Source organism: Rattus rattus, chromosome 11 (genome assembly GCF_011064425.1).
Source record: "Rattus rattus isolate New Zealand chromosome 11, Rrattus_CSIRO_v1, whole genome shotgun sequence".
In the NCBI taxonomy this organism is placed as follows: domain Eukaryota; kingdom Metazoa; phylum Chordata; class Mammalia; order Rodentia; family Muridae; genus Rattus; species Rattus rattus.
Window position 1 is genome coordinate 88,952,552 of NC_046164.1, and position 24,954 is coordinate 88,977,505.

Genomic DNA, 24,954 nt, shown 5'->3' on the forward strand with positions numbered 1-24,954 from the left:
AAAATGTAATCCATATACAGAATGGAATAACATGCAGCTATAAAGAAAAGGGAAGGGGTTGGGGATTTGGCTCAGTGGTAGAGCGCTTGCCTAGCAAGCACAAGGCCCTGGGTTCGATCCCCAGCTCCGAAAAAAGAGGAAAAAAAAAAAAGTGAAGTCAGAAACGTTGCAGTCAAATGGATGGAATTAGAAAATATCATACACAGGAAGGTAACCCAGACCCAGAAAGGCAAATGTCACGTTTTCCCTCACTGGAAGTTCCTATTTCCAAGTCTTTAGATGTGAATACATATCCTGGAGTCACTGCAGAAACCAGGAAAGTAAAGTGGGACCGTTGGCCGGACTAGGAGGACTGCAGAACAACAGAGAGGGGAATATCGGGGTGGGGGAAAGATAGGGCTGTAATTAGGCAGAGGAGAGGGAGATAAATGCAAAAGAAAGAGAGTAAAGACAGTAAGGATGTCTGAAAAAATCCTAAGGACTCATAATATTAACTATCTACCCTAATAGCGCTTAAATATTCATGAGTGTATACATGTGTGTGTATACATATATATACATATACATGTATGGATACACAGGAGCGCACTTCTCTCTCTCTCTCTCTCTCTCTCTCTCTCTCTCACACACACACACACACACACACACACACACACACACACACACACACACCACAGAGTTTAAATGGACATTTTGTATCCTTTGTATCCTGGCGATGCTACAGTAATGAGCCAAAGACCATCAAATAAAATGCCAACATCAGGCATGAGAAGCCCGATCTTGAGTTGTTAGGGCTGTCCAAGAGACTCTCCAAATATTACAGGTTATTTATTGCAATTGCCCTTGTTGGGCCCCAGAGGTGGAATGTAAGTCTCTATCGCTCAAACACCATATACTTCAGATGCAGGGCCCAGAGGCCCCTACGCTATAACTGACTGAAATGTTTCCTCCTGGAGGACTAACTTTCATGGAACCAGAAGGCTCCATATAAGCTTTCAAAAGAGGAAAGCACTCACAGTCCTACCTAGCTATGAAGTATATGAAGGACCAGCATGGCACAATATCATAAAGGGTGCTTGCTGTAGTGGCACACACACCTTGGCAGTAACCAACAGCTCTCTAATTGGACTTAAGACCACTGACACTAGGGAAATCATGCCAGATACTGGTAACCAAGTAGAGGAAAGCTTAGGTCTATGAGTGGTTTGTACACACCTTTAATCCCAGCATTTCCGAGACAGACACACAGATCTCTGAGTTCATGATCAATCTACAGAGCAAGTTCCAGGACAGCTAAGCTTAGGCAGTGAAGGAGTTGGAAAACAGAAAGTTCTTGATAATGTAATAGAACAAGGGGGCCATGTTCCAGCCCCAGGAAGCAGCAGAATTCAGCAGCTTTGGCCACATGGCTCTGGCTTTAGACTCCAGAATAGAAGGGAATTCTGGGACAACTGATGCTGGTTATCTGGAGCTAAAAAATTAGTAGTGATTAAGAAGAGACCAGTGTCACTGAGGTGAGATCTTCTGGGAAGTGTTTTCTGAGAACACAAAGATTCTGTGTTCCAGAGATAGACAAGGCTATCTCATGCTGCAGCTGTACTTGGTAATGTGTAAGAGTCACCCAGGTGGTACTGGTTTTAAAGGCACGAAGGGGTCATGGGTAGCAGCTGAGGCTGGGCACTGTGAGAGGCCAGGAAGGCCACTGGTGAAGGTGCAGCCTCAGCTGCAGTTGATCCAGGACTGAAGGGGCCATGCAAAGGAGTTGAGGCTTGGCACCATGAAGGGAGCCTATGAGAGGCTATTGGTGAAGCCTGAGATTTTAGATTTGGTTCTTCTGCTACTGAAATGCTCATCTCTTTACAATGTCTTGAATTTAAGACAAATGTTAAAAATCTCTTAAGTGTATTCCCATTAGTTTTTCTTTCTTGCTTATGAAGAAATGCTGTTTTTTCTATTGTTAATAGTTTTGTTATCGATAACACCAAGTCTTATACAGAAGAAACTTAAAATCAGAGTAATTTAATCTTCCACTTCAGAGGATACCTTATGCCTTACCATCATTAAATATTAAGTAATATATCAAATACAAGCTACACTTGTACACTTACCAATTCCTAATTTCAAACTAAAAAGAGAATGGCTTACATTTACCAGGCTCTGAAAAGACCATTTGTTCCCCCTATACAGTTTCTGGGTAAACCTAACATAGTACTTCTAGTTGGAATTAAAGGCCAGAATGTCAAATTTTGTGAGGGGGGAAAACAGTAAAAGAGAAATACAATTTAACCAAATACTTAATAAACAGAGATCAAGCTTGCCTTGACCCCCTGGTTCTCCTGTTTTAGCCTCCAGGGTATTGGGATTACTGGTATGAGTCATCACCTTAATTCCTTTGATACTTCTATTTCCAGCCATAAATTCAAATGTGCATGCAAAAGTCAAACACACACAGTTTTGGGCAAACGATTACAGAGGAAAAACGATCTGGTATATTCAATTTGAGAATGCTGATTTTCTGGTGAAACACTAGTAACTTAATTTCAAAACAGCATAAGCCAGAGTGTTTTTCACCACCTCCTTTTCTTTTTTGTGATATCTTTAATTTGTTTTTAAGCAGAGAAGCTTTTGTTTAGTAGACTTGCAAGGGGCATGGCATTGGCAGTAGTTAAAGGAGTGCCAGCCCACACCATTAAACTTTATTTTATTTATTTAAAGGTTTATTTATGGCTATGAATGTTTTGCCTGCATTTATTTATGTGTACCACGCGCACTCCTGGTGCCAGTGGAATTCAAAAGGGGGCACTGGGTGCCTGAAGTGGAGTTGCAGAGGGTTGTGAGGCCAGCATGTGGGTCCTGGGAAGTGACTCTGCATCCTCTATGAGAGCAGTGAGGGCTCTGAGCCTCCTTAAGCCTTAGACTCACTTTCTTGCATGTGTGCGTGTGACTCCATGTGGGTATGGGCACGGAAATGAAGGTGCGAGTGAGGGTGTGCAGCAGGGCTGGCTCCCCGTGGACTGACTGGAGTCAGGCAGTTGTGGGTCATTTGGCATGGACGCTGGGATGAGTCTGTACGCTCCCAAAGAGCAGCTTTCTCAACGCTGAGCCCGATCTCCAGCCCCTGGGACCCTTCATTCTTCAAGTTCTCAAATCCCATCTCATAACTTTTTTCATAATACCTGTTAGAGGGCTACTAACAAAAATAACTCATACCCTCCCTTCTAGAAGAAAATCTTAGTATTTACCAATGACCTAAATTCTCAAGTACCATTTTGAGTAACATGTAAAATTTTACGGAAGCTTACAGTTAAATCAATGCTTATGCTAAAGACTTTTCTTGCTGAAAAGGCCATTTTGGTATAATCACGAGCGCTAGCCAGGGGTGGGGGCTCATGCCTGCAACCCAGTGCACAGAGTAAGGAAGACAGCTACCACCAGGAGACATTTTAAGAAAAACATTAACAAATCTAATCCTCTTTCAAAGGGCAAGATTAGAACTGATGCACTTTTTCAGCAGAACCTGAAGTCCAGGGAAGAGAGTGCAGGCTGGTCTCCTCCAGAACAGCAGGTAAAGTTTAATCTGCCCTCACTCCGACTCAGTCTGCCAGCAGGCCTGCTGCATGTCCTCTTCCTCAGTGACCAAAGTGCACACGCAGCCTGGGCCAAAGATCTCAGCATGTTAGCATTTTTGCTATCTCTATGCAGTTTACATTTTATTTTCACACAGTAAAATCCTGTTTCTACAGATTTCCCCTCAGTATCCCAAACCATAAAGCTTTCAAGAGGCTGTGAAGATGCAAAATCACATGTCACATTCCAATGAAGTCCATATACATGTATAGCTATGTGTGCACTCAATTATTAAATTACATATAAGTAAATTCAACATGAATGATGTAAGAAATTTCCATCTGAGGTGGCCATACTTTTAAAACTTCACTATCTGATGATGTTAAAAGTTCAGGCTACAAACCTAAGATCACCCAATACCGCTGTCGTCTTATACTTTAGGAGATGAAACTAAATAGGAAAAGGGTTGGGTCAAAGCAACAGTCTTCACCTCGTATTAAAATTAGTTAACTTCCTGCTTAGAATTACAAGGCTCTTCCTCAAATTAACAGACTGGAGATACTCCCAGGTGAGAGTGGGTTTCTGAGCAAAAGCCGACTGCAGCAACAGAGCATACAATGCGCTCAAAGCACACGACACAGCCTGTGGACGAGATGCTCACATCCATCACCACTGTGAAGCAGGGACTGGTTTTCCCAGAGAATGCCCCTTTCTTCACTGCTTGGGCTGAGTAATGGTAAAAACCAGGACAGAGTCTAACAGGAATGGGAAACAATGATTTCAAGCTCTAAGTACAGGGGCTGTTTTAGATCAAAATTAATATTAATCTTTTCTGAAAGAGAATGAACCAGAAAGAATTGTACACAAGTGTTGAGTAGTAAAAATATCCTCCCTGATATTTCTACTCTGTAAGAATGGTCATAAACAAAGCAAAAGCTATGTATATACATAAGCAAGAAATGATATAAATAAATTAATATGACAACAGCAAGTTAACCCACAGTCATTTCTTTCAGGGCTAAATTTTAATTTATTGTGGTTGTTAAATCATAGGGTTTTAAGTCCCATTAACTCTCTTCTGCAATCAAAACTGTACTTCAATCTAATTTGTAAGAGACATAGTTAACTGATTTTCTTTTAAACTTCTAAAGATAAAAAAAAAACGGAGTTAGCCTTCTTTTAAAATCACTGTAAAGATAAAAACAGAAGGAAAATGTCTAATATTTAAAACAGATATTTCCATGGATAATTTAAATTGTTAAGTTTCTGCTAACAGTTAAGACACTCTCTGTGACAGCATGGATAATTTAAATCGATAAGTTTCTGTTAACTAGTTAAGACACTCTGTGATAGCAGTTTTACAATTTCTCAAAGGGCTGTGAAAAATCTAATCTGCACACTGGGCCAACAAACGTCATATATCACACAGAGACCCTTTACCAGACAGACGCTCAGTTAACTTAGTTTAAAGCTGCATTGGAAGTCTCCTTGGCGACTAACAAGCTGTACAAGTCAGAGGAGGTAAGTGCATACCTGAGCTGAAGTGGCTGGCTCCTGCAGATGGCCACTAGCAACTGCTCCTTTGGAAGCTGCTGAAGAGACGCTGTGCGTCCTAGGGGTCCCCAGGGTGTCCAGAGTTCCATCTGTCCTATGTGACTGCCAGACTTCCTTCCGATGATGAGACTCAGTTGCCTGCTGATCCCCAAAGGCAGCCCAAGAACAACCGTCTTTCTGTTCATCCTCAAAAGCATTCCAGTCCACAGCTTGGCTAGGACCTGCTGAACTGAAGTCTGCAAAATCATCCGAGTCTTGAAAAGCACTCCCTTGAGTATTTGGCACAGAATCAAAATCTCCAAATTCACCGTCTTGACCATTTTTCAGTTTTGAGTCGGGTTCACTGTCTTTTCCACCAGACTCTCCTTCCAATGGACATTCCTCTGATAAGCCATCAGAAGTCTGTCTTAGGTCGGACTCAGTAAATATCATTTCCTCTGGACAAGAAATGGCATTTGTATCCTCAAATTCTCCAAAATCATCACCTGGTTCACTAAAATGTAGAAAATGCTCTGAGGAGTCTTCAAAAGTGACGTCACTCATTGAATCTTGAGTACTAGTAACAAAGGGTGGAGTGGTGCCACTGGCTGTACCAAAGTCACCAAAATCATCCTCATTGGTATCGTGGCAAGTCACAAAGCCGTTAAAACTGTCACCATTTTTCATGCTTGCAGCAGAATCATCCAAAACACTTTCTTCAGTGGGATCAGGGTTTGGGCTTTTGGGGTTAGTCAACTTTCTATTTTCTTCTTTGGAAGAACCAATTTCATTAACATCAGAAGTTTTAATAGAATCCATGGATAAGTCAGCACACTTAGCGACAAAGAAGTCATTTTCCTCAGTTTTACACCGTTCTCTCCTAATGGCTTCTGAATTTTCATTTGAGTCTACCAAGCTCCAAGCCTCAGACTGAATCCTTGAATTTAGAAACTCATCCTGTTGCAGTGTTTGAAGGTCTTGTTTTTCAACACTGAGCCCTCTGTCAGCTATGGCATGGAAGTCTGAGACGCAGACCTGATGTTCTCTTTCAGTGTCCCCTGTATCCTCAAAGCTCCCACCCAAAGTCACTTCTTTCATACAATTCAGCTCCTTGACTCTGTGGCTTTTGCTGTTTCCCTGAATGGTCAGTGCATCACCATCATTTACAATTGCACATTCTATTTCTTCTAGTTGTGTCCTTTCTGTTTGGGAAAATGTAGAAAAATCTGCAAATTCCGTGGCAGGACTAGCTGCAGACTCTAAAATGCACTCGGTGCCACAAGAGGTGCTAAGAGGCCTCGATCCCTTTGAATCTGCCACACTGTCCAGGTCATCTGTTCCCTGAGGATTTACAGTTTCCAAACCTGCAAACCCGTTTGTGAGAATTTCCAGACAAGCAGGCTTCTCACCGTTGCAGCTCTCTAACTGAGTGGTTTGGTGAACAATGTTTGTATCAGTTCTAAAGTCTGCTGGAGAGAAACTTGGGAGCTGCCCGGTGCTTGGTCCCTGCACCACTCCTTTATCTACACCTCCCAGGCTTTCCCTGCCACAGGGGGGAGTGTCTAAAGCTTTAGATGGAACCATTGCTTTGCTGGTGGCAGAAAGTACAACATCAGACTGACCTTTCGAAGGAGTGGGAAGTTCAGCAGTGATGTCCTTATCCTTACCGTTCTGAATGGACTTAAGGCTTGTAAGGCTGTCTACGTTTTCTGAATATTCATCAATTGGCATAAAATGGTTTGAAGGTACAAAGTCTTCCTTGGGACGAGTATAATCTGGCGTGTCAAAATCAACAAACCCTACACCAGAAGGGCTGACTTCTGAAAATCCACCAAATTCCCCAAACTCATCCTCGTCGTCGTCCTCTGCTCCGTTGTCCAGAGGTGGGGGGGACGACGAGTACATTCTGATGACGTCTGGCTCCATTACTCAGCGGCCTTCCAGTGATTAATGTATGCCTTAAAAGAAAGAGAAAAATCATCTGTTTGCTTTGTTTGTTTGAGAAGGCAGATTACATAACAAGGTTTTTCAAGTTACTTTAAAACAATACAAACAGAGCTATCTCTCCAGTCCTATGCTGTATTTTTAAAGCTACTTTTCTTTTGGGTAAGATTAAAAAGCTATAACCTATTGCTTTTTATTTTTTATTTACTTATTTTCTTAGACAGGGTTTCTCTGTGCAACCTTTGCTCTCCTAGAACTTTACTCTGCAGATCCAGCTGTCCTGTACTCAGAGATCCTCCTGCCTGTGTTTCCAAAGTGTTGGGATTAAAGGTGCGTACCACTAACTGGCTGGAATGTCAGAATCTTGAGCATATATTTATAAAATTTTCTCTTGCATATTTTCCTGTCTTTTAAAAATTCTCATTCACAATTACTGGGGATTCCTCATGCCTAATATAGATTTGTATGTGTTCTCTCTCTCATATATATGTGTATGTATCATATAATAATGAATTTATCTCTAATAATTGCTATGAACTATGTTCTTCATTTTCCTTTTCAATGTATTTCTGACTCAAGTTAATCTTCTGATGACTATCCATTCTTAAGTAGTTTAAACTCAATGTTGGGAAAATTGTAGCTCTCAAACATAAACTCTATACAGGTTCTCCCAGTGGTAACACAGTCAGCAACCACAATACAGATGCTTGACTTATCTTGGGCTATATTGTCACAACCTTATCGTATGTTGAAAAGAAATACATCCAACATGAGCAAACTGCTCTGAGAACCTAAGTTTTCATTTCTCTAACACACAGCTAACGTGAATGCTGGGTCACATGGTATGTTCAACTTCATTTTTAAAAAACCCACAAAACTATTTTGTCAAATTTATTTTTATAATAACAAATCAATTTGCAATTTTTTTAATTTATGTATTATATATAAGTACACTGTAGCTGTCTTTAGACACACCAGAAGAGGGCATCGGATCTCTTTACAGATGGTTGTGAGCCACCATGTGGTTGCTGGGAATTGAACTCAGGACCTCTGGAAGAGCAGTCAGGTGCTCTTAACTGCTGAGCCATCCCTCCAGCCCTCAATGTGCAATCTTATTTGCAATTTTCTTCTTTATATTGCTATCATATAAGTGTAAGATTTAATAACATTCACTTTATGAATGAAACACATTTAAAACTTATTTTGCTGTCTAATCTAAAGATTCAAGTAGCCCTCTCCTCGAGTCGGGCACAGTGCGCAAGGGAAAGAAGGCAAGGAGGAGGGGCCCACACTTGCCACAGTGAAACAGGAGACCAAAAAGGTTGCCAGTCCTCTGAGAACTTCAGCATGGGGTAGGACATCTAGCCCAAAAGACATCTCCCACTCTTTGTCAAATGACCCCGCTACATCAGGCTGCGTACTGCCTGACATTAACCAGTTCCCCCAGGCCCTGGATAGGCAAACAGCTACCCAACTGTTTTAAGTTTGCCCAAGAGTCCAGGCCAGAGACAAAGCAGGAGAAGAAGCAAAGGCTGCTGGTCTGTGCTGGGTAGAAAGCTGCAGGCAAAGGGGACGTCCCAGCTAAGAGACCACCTGTCCTCTGAGCAGGCTCAATACAGTCACCACCTTGAGACCAAGAAGTCTCAGCTGGTGGTGACTGCCCACAACTTAGACCCCACTGAGTTGGTGGTCGTCCTGCCTGCCCTGTGTTGAAGGATGGGTGTTCCCTACGCATCACCAAGGGAAAGGTCAGGCTGGGGTGCCTGGTCCACAGGAACTTTCACGGCTGTTGCCTTCACACAGGTTAACTTGGAAAATGAGGGTCTTTTGGCTAAGTTGGTGGACGCTATCAGGACCAATTACAAAGACAGGAGGAGAGGCAACGTGTGTCTGTGGCTCACTCTGCAAAGCTAGAAAAATCTAGAGAATGTGCCACTAAACTTTTAGGGTTAAACATACACTAAGTTTTCTGTACATAATATAATCACAAAATAAAAAAAAAATGAAGATCCAAGTAAAATTTTTAGAAATGCTTTCCCATACTCATAAATTTATAATAAGTAGTTTATGGACTTAGTTCTTAAAATGAACTTGTCAACGTTATTTTGACCCTTTGTGTGAAGACCATCAAGACAGACCTAACATTAAAAGCAAATGTTGGGGGCTTAAGAGATGACTTAGCAGTACAAAGCATATGCTGCTCTTGCAGAGGACCCAGGCTAGATTCTCAGTACCTACCCTAGTTTACAACCCACCACAACTTCAGTTCCAGGGCATCTGAAGCTCTCTTCTGATATGGTCGGGCACCAAGCACACACATGCAGGTAAGCAAAACTTTCAATAAACACATACACACACATAGTACAAAATAAATGAATTTTAAGAAGCAAAGGGAAGAAGATGCTAGAACTATCCTGTGCACAGCTCTGTGAATGAGAAAGGGTACCCATATTCTGGAGAACAAACTATGGGAATCAAGAAAGAACTGAGGATGTCAAGCATGGTGGGTCACACCTGTGATCCAAGCATGTATGAAGCTGCAGGGGGATTTCAAGTTTGGGGCTACACAGGGAGGTCCAGATCCACAGTTAGACCCTGCCTAAAACAATGGGAGTGGGGAAAGAGAATGTGAATAGGAATGAAACATAAATAGGAAAACTAAAAATAAAAAGCACACTGGAAAAGCAGAGATGCAAGTCAGCATGGAAGGGAGTCCAGAGCAGCAAGTACAACTTGTTACTGTTGTCGCTCTTCTCTCTGAACAGCGCTGAGGACTGAGCCCTCGAAAGAGCTGTTCATTCAAGAGACTCACATAAAGTGGAGACCGTCCTCCCAACAGATGCCAAATACCAACACAGAAAGATATAAGAATTATGATAAACAAGGCAACATTTCTGCAAAAATTCATAGCTCACTAGTAACTAAGTTTAAATCCACGAGATACTGTATTTAACAAATGTTCTGGGCAAATAATTACAAAGATTTAATTTAAAAAGGTGATCAATAGGTACAGGAGAGCTGGCCCCAGTGGTGTGGGTGGAGGAGACCCGGCAGGCTGACCACCCAGGCCCGGATCCAGGGCTTGGAGTTGCCCACCTAACATCCAACACCTATGAGCCGCTGGAGCCTCGAAGGGGCCAGGCCTGCAGATCTAAAGCTGCAGGATCTCCATGACTCAGGCTAAAGCATGTTATAGGAGAAGAGTCTTGGTAAGGGTGCAATACTGATGACGCAGCAGAAGTCAGAGGCCTCAAACCAGACCAATGACTCACTGCAACAAACATTTGCAAGTAAAGCTGTTTGGACAAAAGGGTATACTGTGAGATACATTGTGACACATGACAGCTTCCATGGTGAGATAGGGTTTTTAGAATTTTCTCTTGGTGGGGGAAATTATAAGTGTGAAGAACAGATATGGAAGGCCTGGGAAATGAGTGGGATTGGGGTGCAAAATGTGAAATCCACAACAAATAAAAAAGTATGAAAAAATAAAAAAAATGGTCACTGAACTCAAAGAGAATACAATACTTCAACAAATTTGGGAATAATTAAACAACTGAATTACTGTCATAAGGATCCTACAGATATTTAGAATCTCAAGCAGACATGCTCAGAAGAAAGCCCCTCCAAATCATGTTATAAACTGCCAAAAGGTACATAATAGGGAAAGAACATTGAAAGCTCTGAAATGTTAAGTATCTTATAACAAAGTCCAACAGAATTACAGCAAGATTATCAGCAGAAATGTTAAAGGTTAGAAGGCATGGAATGCTGTATTTCAAGTCTTGAAAGTAAGACTAAGATTATTGAATACAGCAAGGTTATCCTTCAGAACTGAAGGTGAGATAAAGACCTTCCAAGACAGCCTAAACCAAAGTCATGACCTCTAAACCATATACAAAGAGGAGAATAAGTGCAATCATGAAAGAAGCAATAAGCCTCACAGATTAGTACCGATGAAAATTAGAAAGGAATCATAAATGGTTGATTCAATAAACCATCAAACCTTTAGATGAATTTAGAGAAAAAATGTAGATGTTGATTATTCAAAATAACCAGTAGAAAACCAACCAATGGCGGGAGGTAGTACTATACATCTTCCAACAAAACCATGAACCCTCTAACTAAGTAAGACACAAACTAGCAGGGTTAAAAACAAAACAAAACATCAATATGCTGCATGCAAGAAAAGTAAAGAAAGACTGAAAACCAAAACTTAGGGGTCAAAGACCGGTCAGCCATTAGCCTTACATGACAGAAATGTACAAGTCAGAAGAAAGACTCCCTGTGGCATATTTATCTTAAATTGTCTTCATTATGAAATCACCTTAAAGAAGAAAATAACTACACATATCTGTTTGCTTTGTTTTTCAAAACACGGTTTCTCTGTATAACTCTGGCTGTTCTGGAATTCACTCTGTAGACCAGGCTGGCCTCTGCCTCCAAAGTGCTGGGATTAAAGGTGTGAACCACCACCTCCCAGCCTTCTGTGAGTTTTGTAAGGAATCTGTTGGTTTTGGTGGTTTTGTTTGTTTGTTTTGTCTTAGTGTCTCTGTGTGTGTGCTTGTGCATGCTCTTGAGTCCAGAGCAGTACACTAATGTCTTGTTCCCTCTTTGCTCTCTACCTTAGTACCTTAAGACAATGTCTTTCACTAAACTGGATGCTTACTTCCTCAGTAAATTCGCTTAGCCAGCAAGCTCATGGAATCTGCTTTCTTTGCACCTTAATTCTGGGGTTATAGGCACATATAGTCATGCCTGGCTTTTTATACGGGTGCTAGAAATTTAAATTTGGGCCCTCATATTTGTATTTGTAGAGCAGATCTTACCCATTGAGACATTTCCCCAGCTCTCAAAATGAAATAAATAAAATATAATAAATATTTGGAGGTCAGAGCCAGCATTTAAAAGCATGGGCTAGTTCACCTCCTAGCACCCATGTTGAGTAGCTCATAACCACTCACTTGTCAGCTCCAGACAATCTGACCTCCTCTAGATTCCTCAGGCACTTGCACACATATAAAGGTAAACACACAGACAGACATGTAAAATACAAATAAACCTTTTTAAAAATAAATTCGGATGCTAGAGTGATGGCTCAACAGTTAGGAGCACTGGTTGCCTTTGCAGAGGACCTACGTTCAGTTTGCAGCACCCACATGGTGGTTCACAGTCATCCATAGCGCCAGTTACAGCAGACCTGACATCCTCTCTTCTGACTGCTTCAGGCACCAGGTACACACATGGTCCACATACATACATGCATGCAAAACATTCACACAAAAGGAACAAATAAATGGTATATTTAAATTAACATATTACTTATCCAAGCAACAATCCTCTATCTATCTATCTATCTATCTATCTATCTATCTATCTATCTATCTACCTACCTACCTACCTGACCCTTCATCTTCTAAAACATCTTTGTACCCACTAGTTGTTCCTCATGCTTACTTGACATAGCCACAGTCCCCAGACTCTATCTCTTGTAGTGTATCTCAGGGTTCATTCATTCCGGCAGCTAAATAATCTTCCACTGTGTGTATATGCCACAGTTTGTCATTGTTAGTGAATTCTTGGGTTGGCCACACCTTTTAGTTATTGTGAATAACGCTTCCATGAACACAAATATATACTTTCTTTTTAAAAGTTTTTATTTTTAAGTGACAGACTTTAAATAGTTGCAAAAATAGTATGGGATCCTATGTACCCTTTAAGTCTGTTCCCATAATGATAACATCTGTATAGCTCTAGTGTAGCAAACTTAGAAGCTGGTTACATTGTTACCATTATAAAAGACCTCATTCATCTTTCACTTTGTATGAGACAGGGTCTCACTAAGCTGTCAAGGTTGGGATGAGTCTGCCCTGTAGCTCAGAGAAGTCTTGAGCTTAGAGCGTCTTTCCTCAGGTTCAAGAGCAGGCAGTATTTCAGGCCGCACTACCAGCTCCAACTTGAGTGTTAGGTAAGCAGCACCATTCAGTAGGCAACCATTAAAGTTGACTTCCTTTTTACTCCATATGATACCCTTGAGGTTCATTCTGTTTATCATGTCTGTCCACAAGGTCAGTAGCATTTCACTGTAAAGCTGTATATTGTGCAACCATTTCCTGCTGACTTAACATTTGGGTTCCTTCTAGTATTTTCTTGTTATAAACAGAAGTATAATACAGATGCTAAGAACATCCACATACAGGTACTTCTAGAAATGAGAGATGCCAAGAGTGTGATGCGAGGACCTATGGTGAGTGCATATTTAGGTTTAGAAAAGCTGCCAAAGATATTTCAAGTGAACGTACCATTTTACTGTCCTACGATGCTGGACTTTTTTCTTTTCCTCCTCCTCCTCCTCCTCCTCCTCCTCCTCCTCCTCCTCCCTCCTCCTCCTCCTCCACTGCCTCAATTTATGGCAATCCTGCTGTCTAATTCTTCCACATTCTTCTACCTAATTCTTACACATTCTGGGAATACTGATATCAGGCACCATACCCAGCAATACCTGATTCTGGGAATACTGATATCAGGCACCATACCCAGCAATACCTGATATTTAAAGAACAATGTATAATGTTGCTACATCCTTCTATATTTCTACAGAATCTGCTCATAACTAAACTGCTTTTTACAGAATCCTTCACTGTTTGAAAATGGAATAATTAATTGGTTCAGGCCTATTTCAAAATCAGCTGTCAATACAAACATAAAATCTGAACCAGGACATTTGTAACCAAGGCAACAACACAGGAACTAGTAGGTTTTCTTCCTGTCACAACTTGGCAAGGTATTCTGTTTTCAGGGGTTGTGAGCTCTCCGGCCTTCTACATGTCTCAATCCTGAGTTTCTTGGTGAAAGAACACGCACTGCTATGTCCTCTCCAGCAGGCCTGGCTCTGGCTCATCTGCCCTTCAGAAACGTTCAGAAGGACCATGCCACCGCTTCTAAGTTTCGGCCAACCAGCTAGTGTGGGGATGGTTGACACACTTCTAGATAATTATGCTGTGCCCAGGCCAACTCTACTTAAAAGAAGTTTTATGTTAATTAAAGTAGCAGTTGTACATTGAATTTAAAATTTATATTTAATTTAAACAATCCATTATTTTTTAAACACTGAAAATATGGGGTTCAATATCTTCTTCTGTTTAATAGGGAAGGAAATGAGCTACTTCAGTGCTATCCCTGGCATACAACACTGTTTCTTCACCCTTCCTAACAGATGACTTTTCAGCACCATAAAATTTCCAACCAACTATCTAATTTCTGTACATTACCAGAGCAAATAGTGGGGGAGGGGAGGTAATACACTTGCTATTTTTATGACTCCTTGTTCCAAGGCATTTATTTAGAAGGAAGTAAACACACAGGGGTGTGCTGGCAGTCAGGGACAGTCAAACCACAGTAAACACAAATAGTTGACACAAGCGTCTCCTTAGGGGTAGTAAACAGTGTGCCAACAGTAGTCAGAGCAGGGGAATCAGAGTCTCAGCAGGGCTTCTGAACTTTGAAAATTTTTTTCATGGGAAATCACTCCTTATAAGGCTAGAGGTCAATGGAGGTGAGAAACAGTAATTAAAAATGCAAGGCAAAGCATACCTTCTGGGCTGGGAATTTTGGTAAGGAAGGTCTGATATAAAGGAACGAGAGGAATAATCCAGAAGTCCAAGCTGCAGTCAGCACAGACTGGGCCCTTTGGCAGACTGGCAGCCAGGGCAGCAGAACATATTGTGTAAAGACATCTTGGTATGAATCTTTACCCAAGAGAAGCTGCATTTGCCTAAGACTGGATTCAAGTCTGAACTGGGCGTGGAAAAGAGGAGATACTGAGCCTGCAGGCTGAGGCCTTTAAAGTAAGAGGCAAAATGAGCTTAGGAAAGCAAAGGAAAGAAAAAAAAGAAGGGGGCACTATTAAGCTTAAACTACTTGGCTATTTAAAATAGTCTTTCAAGGAAACTACTAAACTACCAGGTATCAAGACTTGATTCCAAGCCAAATGGCCATATGAGAACACAAAGCGCCATTACAGTGTGGTAAGCAGAGGACAGTTTACTTAAAAAAAAAAAAAAAAAAAAAAGATGCTAGAGTAACTCCACATATAACTAAAGGCTTCAGCAGGATTGAAGTCACACGAGACCCCTGTCTTGAAAGGAAAGGAATTTATTTCATTTGATTCAAACACAGGAAACTGAAGGAAACCCAACAGCTTTCTTTTGGAAGCCAGCGGCCAGTGAAGAGGACAAGTGGTAAGATGCTTGCTGCACAGGCTGAGAACCTGAGTTCAGAGCCAGGTTAAGATGACTCTAATCCCAGCCCAGAGGAGCTGGACACAGGGCTCTGGCCAGCCAGTCCAGCCAACTCAGTGAGCTCCAGGTTCCCTGAGAGATTTTGCCTCAAGGGGGAAAAAGGTGAACAGGGAAGATACAACCTGATGTTACCCTTTGGCCTCGCACACTACAATGGCCAGGGGACATCTCAGTCCTCCTTCTACCCAGTCTTTAGTCTTACTTCGGTATCCAACATTAAACAGATGCATCCCTGCCACAGGAAGCATACCAGTTCCCCTACTTTTCCATAGTTTTCTGTAATTTCATAGTTTTAAGCCAGAAAAACACAACATGATGTTAATAATGATTTCAACAAATCAGCTGTATATTTTTTGGATGAACTGGGAAAGAATTTGAATATAGCCTTGAAAATTAGTTTAAGTGACTTGGCAAAGCAAAACAATCTAAACAGTATTTATAAAATTCTATTTTTGTGGGCCAGAAGATAGCTCGGCAGATAAAGGGGTTGGTGTACAAGTCTGGTGTCCTGAGTTTGCTTCCTGGAACCCATGTAAAGGAGGAAAAAGAAAACTCCACAAAGTTATCTTCTGACCTCTAAGCAAGTCTGATGGCATGCTTGCCTCCACTCCCTCAACAATACATTTAAAAGGATTTTCATTTTGGTAAAAAGCGTGCATAAATATATATGTAAATATATAAATATGTGGGAAATATATATGTTAATTACTAACAGCAGGAGACCAGGCGCTAAGTATGGTGGTACAAACCTATAAATCCCTTTACCAGGGAGGGTAAGGAAGGAAAACTGCCACAAGTTTGAAACTACCATGGTTACATAGTAAGTACCAAGCCAACCAGAGTTTTTATAGTAAGACTCTGTTCCAAAAATCTAAACCAAATCAAAACTGTAAGAGATCAGCCTTCTGGATTTTTTTTTTTTTAAAGTGGGCATTTTTTTTTGGCTTGTCTATCTGATATGATACTCTTATATGCTTTAAGCGTAAAAAAATATATCCACTGACTACTCACAGAACATCTACTATACATAAAACTGCTCAAGTAAAGGGAGTCACAGCTTACTGGATCTCAACACTGATAAGGGATCACATGAGAAGGGCTGCACAGTAAAACTGTCTGCACGCGCACTAAAGGAAATAAAGTGTGGCTAACAAACTGTAAGAAAAAGCTCCCACTTGATTAGGAAGAAGAAAAATAGTGAAAGTGAGAGGTCAAAAAAGATTTTTTTTTTTTTTTTTTTTGCTTTTTAAGACAGGGTCTTTCTATGTAATCTTGGCTAACCTGGAACCCTATACATACAGCAGGCTAGCCTCAAACCCCTGAATGCTGAGACTAGGTGTCCAGCACCATGTCCAGGTAAGAAAGATTCTGAAGGGTTTAACAGAGAAAATAGCTGGCACTAAGGACACTACACGGAGCCAGGCACAGTAAGACACGTAACAGAATTTGATTATTAGAGGCTAAACCTACTCCATCTTGGGGGCCTCCATTTTAAAAGCCTAATAACGTGACCTGCACGAGGACCCAAGCTATACCCAAGTACCAGGAAGGACCCCTTGGTTTGTCCTTGGCCCATACCCCAGAGTGACTCCCTAGCTACTTCCATCAAAGATGCATCTGCTTGCTTCAGATGTACTTACAGACCGTGACTGTTCGTGGCTTTGCTTCAGAGTACCCACCTGTTGGCCTAACCCCCCTTGCTTCTTGCCATTCCTATAAAAGCTCACCTGCAGAGGGCTCGGGGCTGCACACCCCCCCCAGCCCATCCCCATCCCCACCCCCGTTCTGCTGCTTCAGAGAGGGTGATGTGGCCCAAGCTCAAGCTTGAATAAAGAGACCCTAGTGTGATTACACTGGAATCAGCTCCTTGGTGGTCTTTTGGGGTTCACAAACACTTGGCACAAAGATTAGAGTGTAGAGTAGATGAAATATCCGAATAGGCTAGGACACTGGCTGTATGAACTTTAGTTTTTAAAAAGGACTACCATGACGACTTCCCGTTTAGCAATGGAGTGATTATAAATTTCAACTCAATACTGTCCCACCACTTCTCATTACCTCTACCACAGGTCCTGGCCACTGTATGAGCTGCTTCACTGTACCCAGTTCCTCAATGAACACTTCTGCCTCTACTTTTGCATTCCTATGGTCTATTTTCCATACAGCACGTACATGCATCCTTTTGTTTGGAAGTAAGTTTGTGTAGGAATGTGTATGCGTGCTCTCGTAGAAGAGACTCACTCTATACACTGTACATGGTTAGGGACAGACTCTGTCACTGAGTTATACTCTCAGCCCTAACGTTTCCTTTTAGAATATACATGGTGGAGGGTGGAGAGTTGGTTCAGGCATTTAGACCCTGTTGCTCTTGCAGAGGACCTAGGTTCTATTCTCAGCACCCACATGATGGTTTACCACCAACCATAACTCCTTTTGAGGGAGTCTGACACCCTCTTGGCATCCTCGGGCATCAGGTGCATAACTTATACTTATAGAAATAAGAGAAAGCAAAATACGTTATCTGACATCTCCCTTGGAGACCTTGGGAAGCGATGGCTTCCCACTGCTGCTCACCTATCCTGTCTCTGATTTGACTTCCGATCAGTTCTCCTGCCTGCTGCTCTACACAAACTGACTTACCTGCTGCTGTCCCTTCACTATTCTATGCACATTTGGCCTCTACCGTTCTTCCCTCCTGTTCTCTTTGAGTAGGCCTTAAGCTTTCAACCCCATCATACCTTAAACTGCAAGGCCCATCAATACCCTATAGTCGCCACATAGTCCAAGACTTAAAGAAAAAGTAACAGTCCTTTGCCCACCAAACCAACTTTTTCTTTATGTCTGCTACCTTACTGTTCTATTTGCCTGTCTCAAACACAAACATATATACATGTACATACACACACGAGAAACCAAGCTCTGTGAGAACAGGGTTTTATTCTATTACTGCTTGTTGTTCAGTGTCCCCAGTACCTAGAGAAAGGCCTGACAGAGAACAGGTACTTGATGACTCCTTTACGACTATGGGAAGAGCCTCAGTAGGTACTCAGCTGAAATTATTTACAATATGTTGTATCTATACAAAAAGAGTCAAAAGGAGAAAATTTACTTAATTTGCCATGTTATTTTCTTCCGGAAACAGTTTATTATTAGCGTGCTTGAAACTAAGTTCTGAACACGGAGACACTGGGCTTCTCAGTGACTTCTTTGACAGGTTTGGCGTTACCAAAGCTATTTGTAATAGGTGGTCAACAAGGATAAGATGGGACAGCATCTGTTTTCCTCCTCTTTACCCTTCTCAGGAACTCTTTCCAGGCAGCAGTTTCTGACCTGCCTTTCTCAGGGAATTGACCTAACCTACTGACCAATCAGCCCCTAAATATAGCCATAACGCCCAGAAACATAAACCACGAATGTTATAAAGGCTGCTGAGATGTTTGGCAGCCATCTTAGATGAAGTCCAGGGCAAAAGAAGTTAAGGTAGAAAAATCTGGTAAAGCTTTAGTTCAAGCCTTTAGAGTTATTAAGTTTCTGTACTTTAAAATGAAGTGAATGCAATAACACTGTTTCCCTATTCTCTCCTGAAACCCTGCTAAAAGAAAAAGTGACGCTTTGTTTTGAAGTGAAAGATTTAAACTTTTAATTTCACTTTAAAGTCTGCTAAGCAATAAAAGCTTGGGGAAAATAAATGATCACATGCCCACTACTCAACTGTCAGCATCTTACTTACTCACTCTAACCAAGTATGCTTCAAACAGGAGAGATCCATTTGACAAGTCACAACAGGTTCTTTCCAGTACTCTCCAGTTCTCTCGGGCTAACTTTTATACTTACATGGTGTTTATTATTCCACTTCTTTTTGTACAATGCTGGGATGGAACTCGAGATCTTACTTAAGTCAAGCAAGACTTCTACCACTGAGTAGAACACCACCAGCCCACACATTTTCATACTTGTGATATATGAATCTGAGAAAAGCGTATAGTTCTGCATTAAAAACAAACTAGGGGGGTTGGGGATTTAGCTCAGTGGTAGAGTGCTTGCCTAACAAGCACAAGGCCCTGGGTTCGGTCCCCAGCTCCGAAAAAAAGAAAAAAACAAAAACAAAAAAACAAAAAACAAAAACAAACTAGGGCTGGAGAGATGGCTCAGTGGTTAAGAGCATTGACTGCCTTCCAGAGATCCTGAGTTCAAATCCCAGCAACCACATGGTGGCTCATAACCATCTGTAATGGGATCTGATGCCTTCTGGTGTGTCTGAAGACAGCTACAGTGTACTCACTTAAAATAAATAAACTAAAAAAAAAAAACAAAAAAAAAACTATATCAAAGAAAAAATGTATCTTGCCTTGTCACTTACCAGCTGATTTACCTTATGGAAATTATCTTTTTGCCTCAGTTTCCTTGGGAAAAAATTGAGGTTAGCACTTTACATACTACCTATAGGATTAAATAACGTAAATGTATTTGCAGGAAGAATTTTAATTTTTAAATTATATGTCTTTATTTATGTGTGCATGCATGTGGAAGTCAAAAGGACACCCTGCAAGAGTTGGGTCTCTTCTTCCACCATATGGATCTTGGGGATCAAACTCAAGTCATACCAGGCTTGGCAGCAAGTGCCTTTAACTCACTGAGCCATCTCACTGACTCATGAAAACATGTTTTAAAGTACCTTGCTGGGCTAGGAACCGGGCTCACTGGTACAGTACCTGCCTAGAATGCATAGGGCCCTGAGTTCAAGCCTCAGAAACAGAAAAGAACAAGGATGTAGATCACAGAAAGCAACATGTATCAGTGTTAGCAATTATTATGCAAAGCTGCAAAAGGACTTATAATTGTATATGCACATACACATGCATATACTAAATTAGAAAAATTAATTACCGAAATGTCATACATAAAATTCATAGTTGCTGAATATTTTCAAAGTCACATTAAAAATCAACAACAACAACAAAAAAATGAAGTTTAGGCTGTGAAGGCTTTCTGACCTACATAATAAGGAACTGAAAGTGATTAAAGAGAAAAGGCTTTTATTTTTTAATTTACAAATTGACAGAGGCTGGACATGATGGCATACACCTGTAATCCAAGTGCTTGAGATGCAGAGACAGGAGGATTAGGAGTTTGAAGGCAGCCTCAGCTACATTTGAGCTACATGAAACCCTGCCTCAAAAACTAAAAACAAACTGTTGATAACATTAAACTGGAATACAAACATTTAATTTAGATAATTCTTGATAAAGTATCTAATATATAAGAGACTGCTGTAATGAGACTTGAGGTGAAGGCTTGTCAATTCCTCAATGAGATGCTATTTAGGGAATTCCTTGTCTGTGAGATTTCACAAAAAATAAACCACCAGTACTCAAATTTCACTGCTTTTTGCATCTAGCTTTTTATTAACTATAAGCAGAACAGCTTAAAAATAATTTTAAAATGTTTTATAATAGAATCACCTAGATTATGAGATTTTCATAGACAATTGGATTCTGCAAAATTTATCAATGTCATTATGAGTATATCTCTGCTTGACACGGGATTATTTCCATTGCAGCTTCTAGGTCAAAAGATCAGTTAACATTAAACTCAAGTGCCCTATGCATTACGAATCTTACTAAATTTATTTTCTGGAACTTTTTAATGACTTAAAAATATATCTCTAAACATCAATAGATAAATCTAATACAGACACTATATCTAATAAGAATCTAGTAAGTGCTATTTGCTGAACTAGAAATTATGATGCTGGGTCTAGCTTTTTGAGATATATCCATATATAAGGCTACCAAAGGGACTTTGTTTTAACAAATGCACTTCTGGAGAGTGTTAAAAATGATTACTACAAATGTCAAGTTTAGTACCTTATAAAATGTAGGTAAGCCAGGCTGCTTATATCAACGCATTAGAGTTGAAGCATAGTTCCCCCTAGAGTTTAGCATATATTTCTCTAATAGTCTAACAAATGTAAAATCTGATTTAAACCGTTCCACAGCACCTATCCCCACCACTATCCTCCCCCAAATAAACAAAAAACCCACCTTAGAGTATAAGGTTGTACCTCGTGGGAGATATTTATGCCCTGAAGTTTGAGTAAAGTTTTACTTTTCTTAGTGAAAACTCTGAAACAGAACCATCGCTCCTTTGGCGCTCCCTGCCCCCCACCCCGTTAATATTTACATGTATGAGTCAGTTCTTTCCTCAACCGCAACAGATTCAGAGGGACATCACGCTATAACTTGAATAAACCAACAAGGTGGGGGCGGTGGGAGGCACAACTAGTCTCAGTTTCCAAGGGAAAAAAAGAACCCACCACCGTTCACCCTCTGTCCCCGGCACCCCGCAGCACCTGCCAAGTCGGGCGCTTAAAGAATAATGGCTCAACTTTCGGACGCAATGAGGGAGAAGACGCAGATGATTTCCTGAGGAGTGCCGAAAGGTCCTCTCCGTAAGGGACACAGCTCTGGGCCGTCTCTGCCCGTTGGAGCATTCAGAGACCCTCCTAGGCGGCACACTCCTGCAGCAGCCGGCCTCGGGCCTCCGCGAGGCAGACAGTGTTTACACCTGTCACGAGGGAGGTAGGAGAAGGAGGAAGCCGAAGCGGAGCCCCAAACTTCTGCACAGCGGCCGGGAGGGAACCCCAACGCGCAGCTCGGGGCAGGTAGACGGCGTGGGGCAGGGCGGGCCACGGCGGCCGGGAGGGCACGACTGGCTCTCCTCCGCTGAGCCCGGGATGCCGAGCGCCGTACCACTCTGCTTCAGGCGCTGCCAGCAGCGTTCCGCACCCGAGGAGGAGAGCAGAGCCCGCGCCGGAGCTCGCAGGCCCGCACCCGGGCCGACGCGGGCAGGTGCTTCAGGCCGGGGAGACTAGCCCGGCCGGCTCCCTCGTACCCCGACAGAGCGGCGGCAGCACTCACCTGGCTCGTCCCGGGCGGCCGCGATGGGCATGGCTCGGCGGCCCGGGGAGGAACTGGCTCCCCGGGGAAGGACCGGTTACTCGGACGCTGAGCTGGTGAGGGCGGAAGGGGAGCTGCTCCCAGCCCTGTCAGCGCCGCGGCGCCATGGACGCCCACCCGGAGTTTCAGCGCTGCCGCGGGACCCCCATCCCACTACCCTCCGCCCTCTTCCGCCGCCGCCGCCTCCGCCTCCTCCTCCTCCGCGGAGACCCCCGCCCACTCCACACACTCTCCCATCATGCAGCGGGGAACCGCTGCTGTCGATACGTCACTTCCGGGCGCAGGTGGCTAGGTCGGGGCCCGGCGCTGGTGGGTGCCGGGGTGGGGGAGGACACTCCAGGGGAATTAGTGTCACAGAATTCTTACTTCTGCGCAGGCGCCGTCGTGTGCAACGACGTTCGCCATTTTGGGTGCGGGCAAATTGTCTTTTTTTTTCCGTACTCACTGAAGTGTGGGCTAGGGACGTCCTTCCCCCCTGCCCGACCCTCTGAGGCAGCGCTCCGGGCCACAGACCCGAGCTCCTCTCAGTCCATTACTTTACCGTTGGGCCCGGGAGCGGGTTAAGTTTCGCCTTGGTGTAAAACTGCAGACGTATGGAAATACGGAACCAGATCTGCTGAAAAACCGGCTGGACAACATTCAGCAGCTCATCCTTTCTGCCCGGAAAAAAAAGACTTTTTCATTCCCTTCCTCTTTATGTAAGCCAACAAAAGAGGAAGCTGTTATTTAACAAACGAGAAGTGATTGTCCTACTTAAGGGAAGAAGTCAGCAGGCAAACTAATGGTCTTCGACAAAATCAGTCCAGAATTGTGCAGGTGTTTGGAGAAGATGATCGTTTTCATACATCTTTCGAATCAACTTGTGCATTTGAGCGATTCTATACAACAGAGGTCATAAGAAAGAGAGAGGTTTTGTTTCCATCCGTCCAGAGCAGTTGGTCTTTATGTTTTATAACCTTTCCCGGTCCTTTATTATGACTGTTAGAACCCATTCCACTGTAAAACTCAGACTACAAGGCTGCAGGATTATTATTTCCGTCTCAGATGGTGAACCCTGGACTCTACCCTATAAACCGTGAGCCCTGCCAGGTCCTCTTTCTGCCCACGCTGAATTATTTAAAATAATTCCAAAACCGCAAAGCTCAGCAGTAAGCCAGACACAAGGACTGAAAACACCCGTCATCTCAGAGAACTGTCCACCCTTTGACTGGAGGAATTATAGTCGTTGGGAAAGATAAGGACAATAGCAATTCATCACGGTTTATCCCGCCTCTGCAATGTTCTAGACAAATTAACTTGAAGAACTAAAATAGACCTTCATTTGTCTCCTCACAATTCAGTCATTGCAAGATAAGGGAGACTGCATTACTGCTTTGTGGTTATGCTGAATGTTTTTGTTATTGCCCACTCACTGAAGTGAGAAAAATCTATATGGCTTGTCAAATGTATTCCTTTTGTATTTCGCCCCCTGCTGGTGTAGCTCGTGTGCAAATTAAAAAGAAAATTGTATGTCACTGTAAAATATATTTATTGTCCAGAATGAAAGTCAAAAAACAAAAAAAACCCCAAAACTGCATATAAAACTGAAAATGAATTGATTTCGGATGAACATATTTTTGTTTTCACTTTATAAATCTACCAAATAAATACCGAATAAGATCTGCAGAAAACGTTTGAATGAATTTCAAATAATTTAAACCAATCAAAAATGCTTCAAATAGTGATTCTAAACATTAAAAGGAAACCGTGCTGTTTGGGAACAGATTTGGTTTCACAGATTATATAATTACCAAATGATTATTTTTCCTAGGTAAGTGAAGAGGCTAACTCTGTTTACTTATTTTTTTTAATCCATGGAAATTAAGTAGCTATTTATTCAAATGACTTGGGAGCACAGTCAACCTATCAGTAATTGGATACTCTTACATGTGATTCCCAAGACGGCATTCTAATGCTTAGACATTATATTACAAAAAGAAAGTCAGCTGAACTCTTTTTTAAGATGGCAAATCTGTGAGAATATTCTTCTAAAAATTCATTGCATCTGAAGACAGCAGCAATATTTTTGCTTATACTTTAAAACATAATGACCATATTATCTGATATTTGGCATCAAGAAAAGAAAAAAGCCCGGCCATTTATTTCTAGTTTTTTTCTCCTATTCAGAGATGTTTAAAAAAAAAAAAAAACTGAAATCATAACAAATAGTAAAGTTTATACCTATATACCTTTTTAGTCAAATGTTACATTGTAGTACTATTGTTTAACCTCTTAGTCACTCAAATTTCATTGACCTCTAAAAGCTCTTTCATGGAGGAGGCTCTATGAATCATACCTTAAGTAGAGAAACCCGCATCACACACAAAACGGGGAAAATTCTGGTTTTCTACTTTTTATTTTGAACCAGGGTATCCTGTAACCTAGGCTAGTCCTCAACTTCTTAACTAAAGAAGACCTTGAACTCCTGATTCCCTGTCTCCATCACCCAAGTGCTGTGATTATAGGTGTGTGTCACCAGCCCAACTACATTAAAATTTAATGAAGTAAATGACATATCTCTAAAATACAAACTTTAAGACACCAAAGAAAGACATAGGAGAAGACACTGGAAGGTAGAAAGTTCATTGCTCATGAACCAGAAGAATTAGTTA

General features: G+C 41.8%; 1 protein-coding gene across 1 annotated transcript in view; it reads right to left on the reverse strand.

The window, feature by feature from the left end:
- Aftph (aftiphilin) overlaps window positions 1-22,377 on the reverse strand; it is a 52,241-nt gene extending 29,864 nt beyond the window's left edge. Inside the window, exons 1-2 of the mRNA XM_032917071.1 lie at window positions 22,265-22,377; window positions 5,101-7,058 (exon numbers count right to left, since the gene is read on the reverse strand). Of these exons, the coding sequence (XP_032772962.1) occupies window positions 5,101-7,026 (1,926 nt within the window). The 5' untranslated portion in view covers window positions 7,027-7,058; window positions 22,265-22,377. The remainder of the gene's footprint in view (window positions 1-5,100; window positions 7,059-22,264) is intronic.
- Window positions 22,378-24,954: the final 2,577 nt, after the last annotated feature.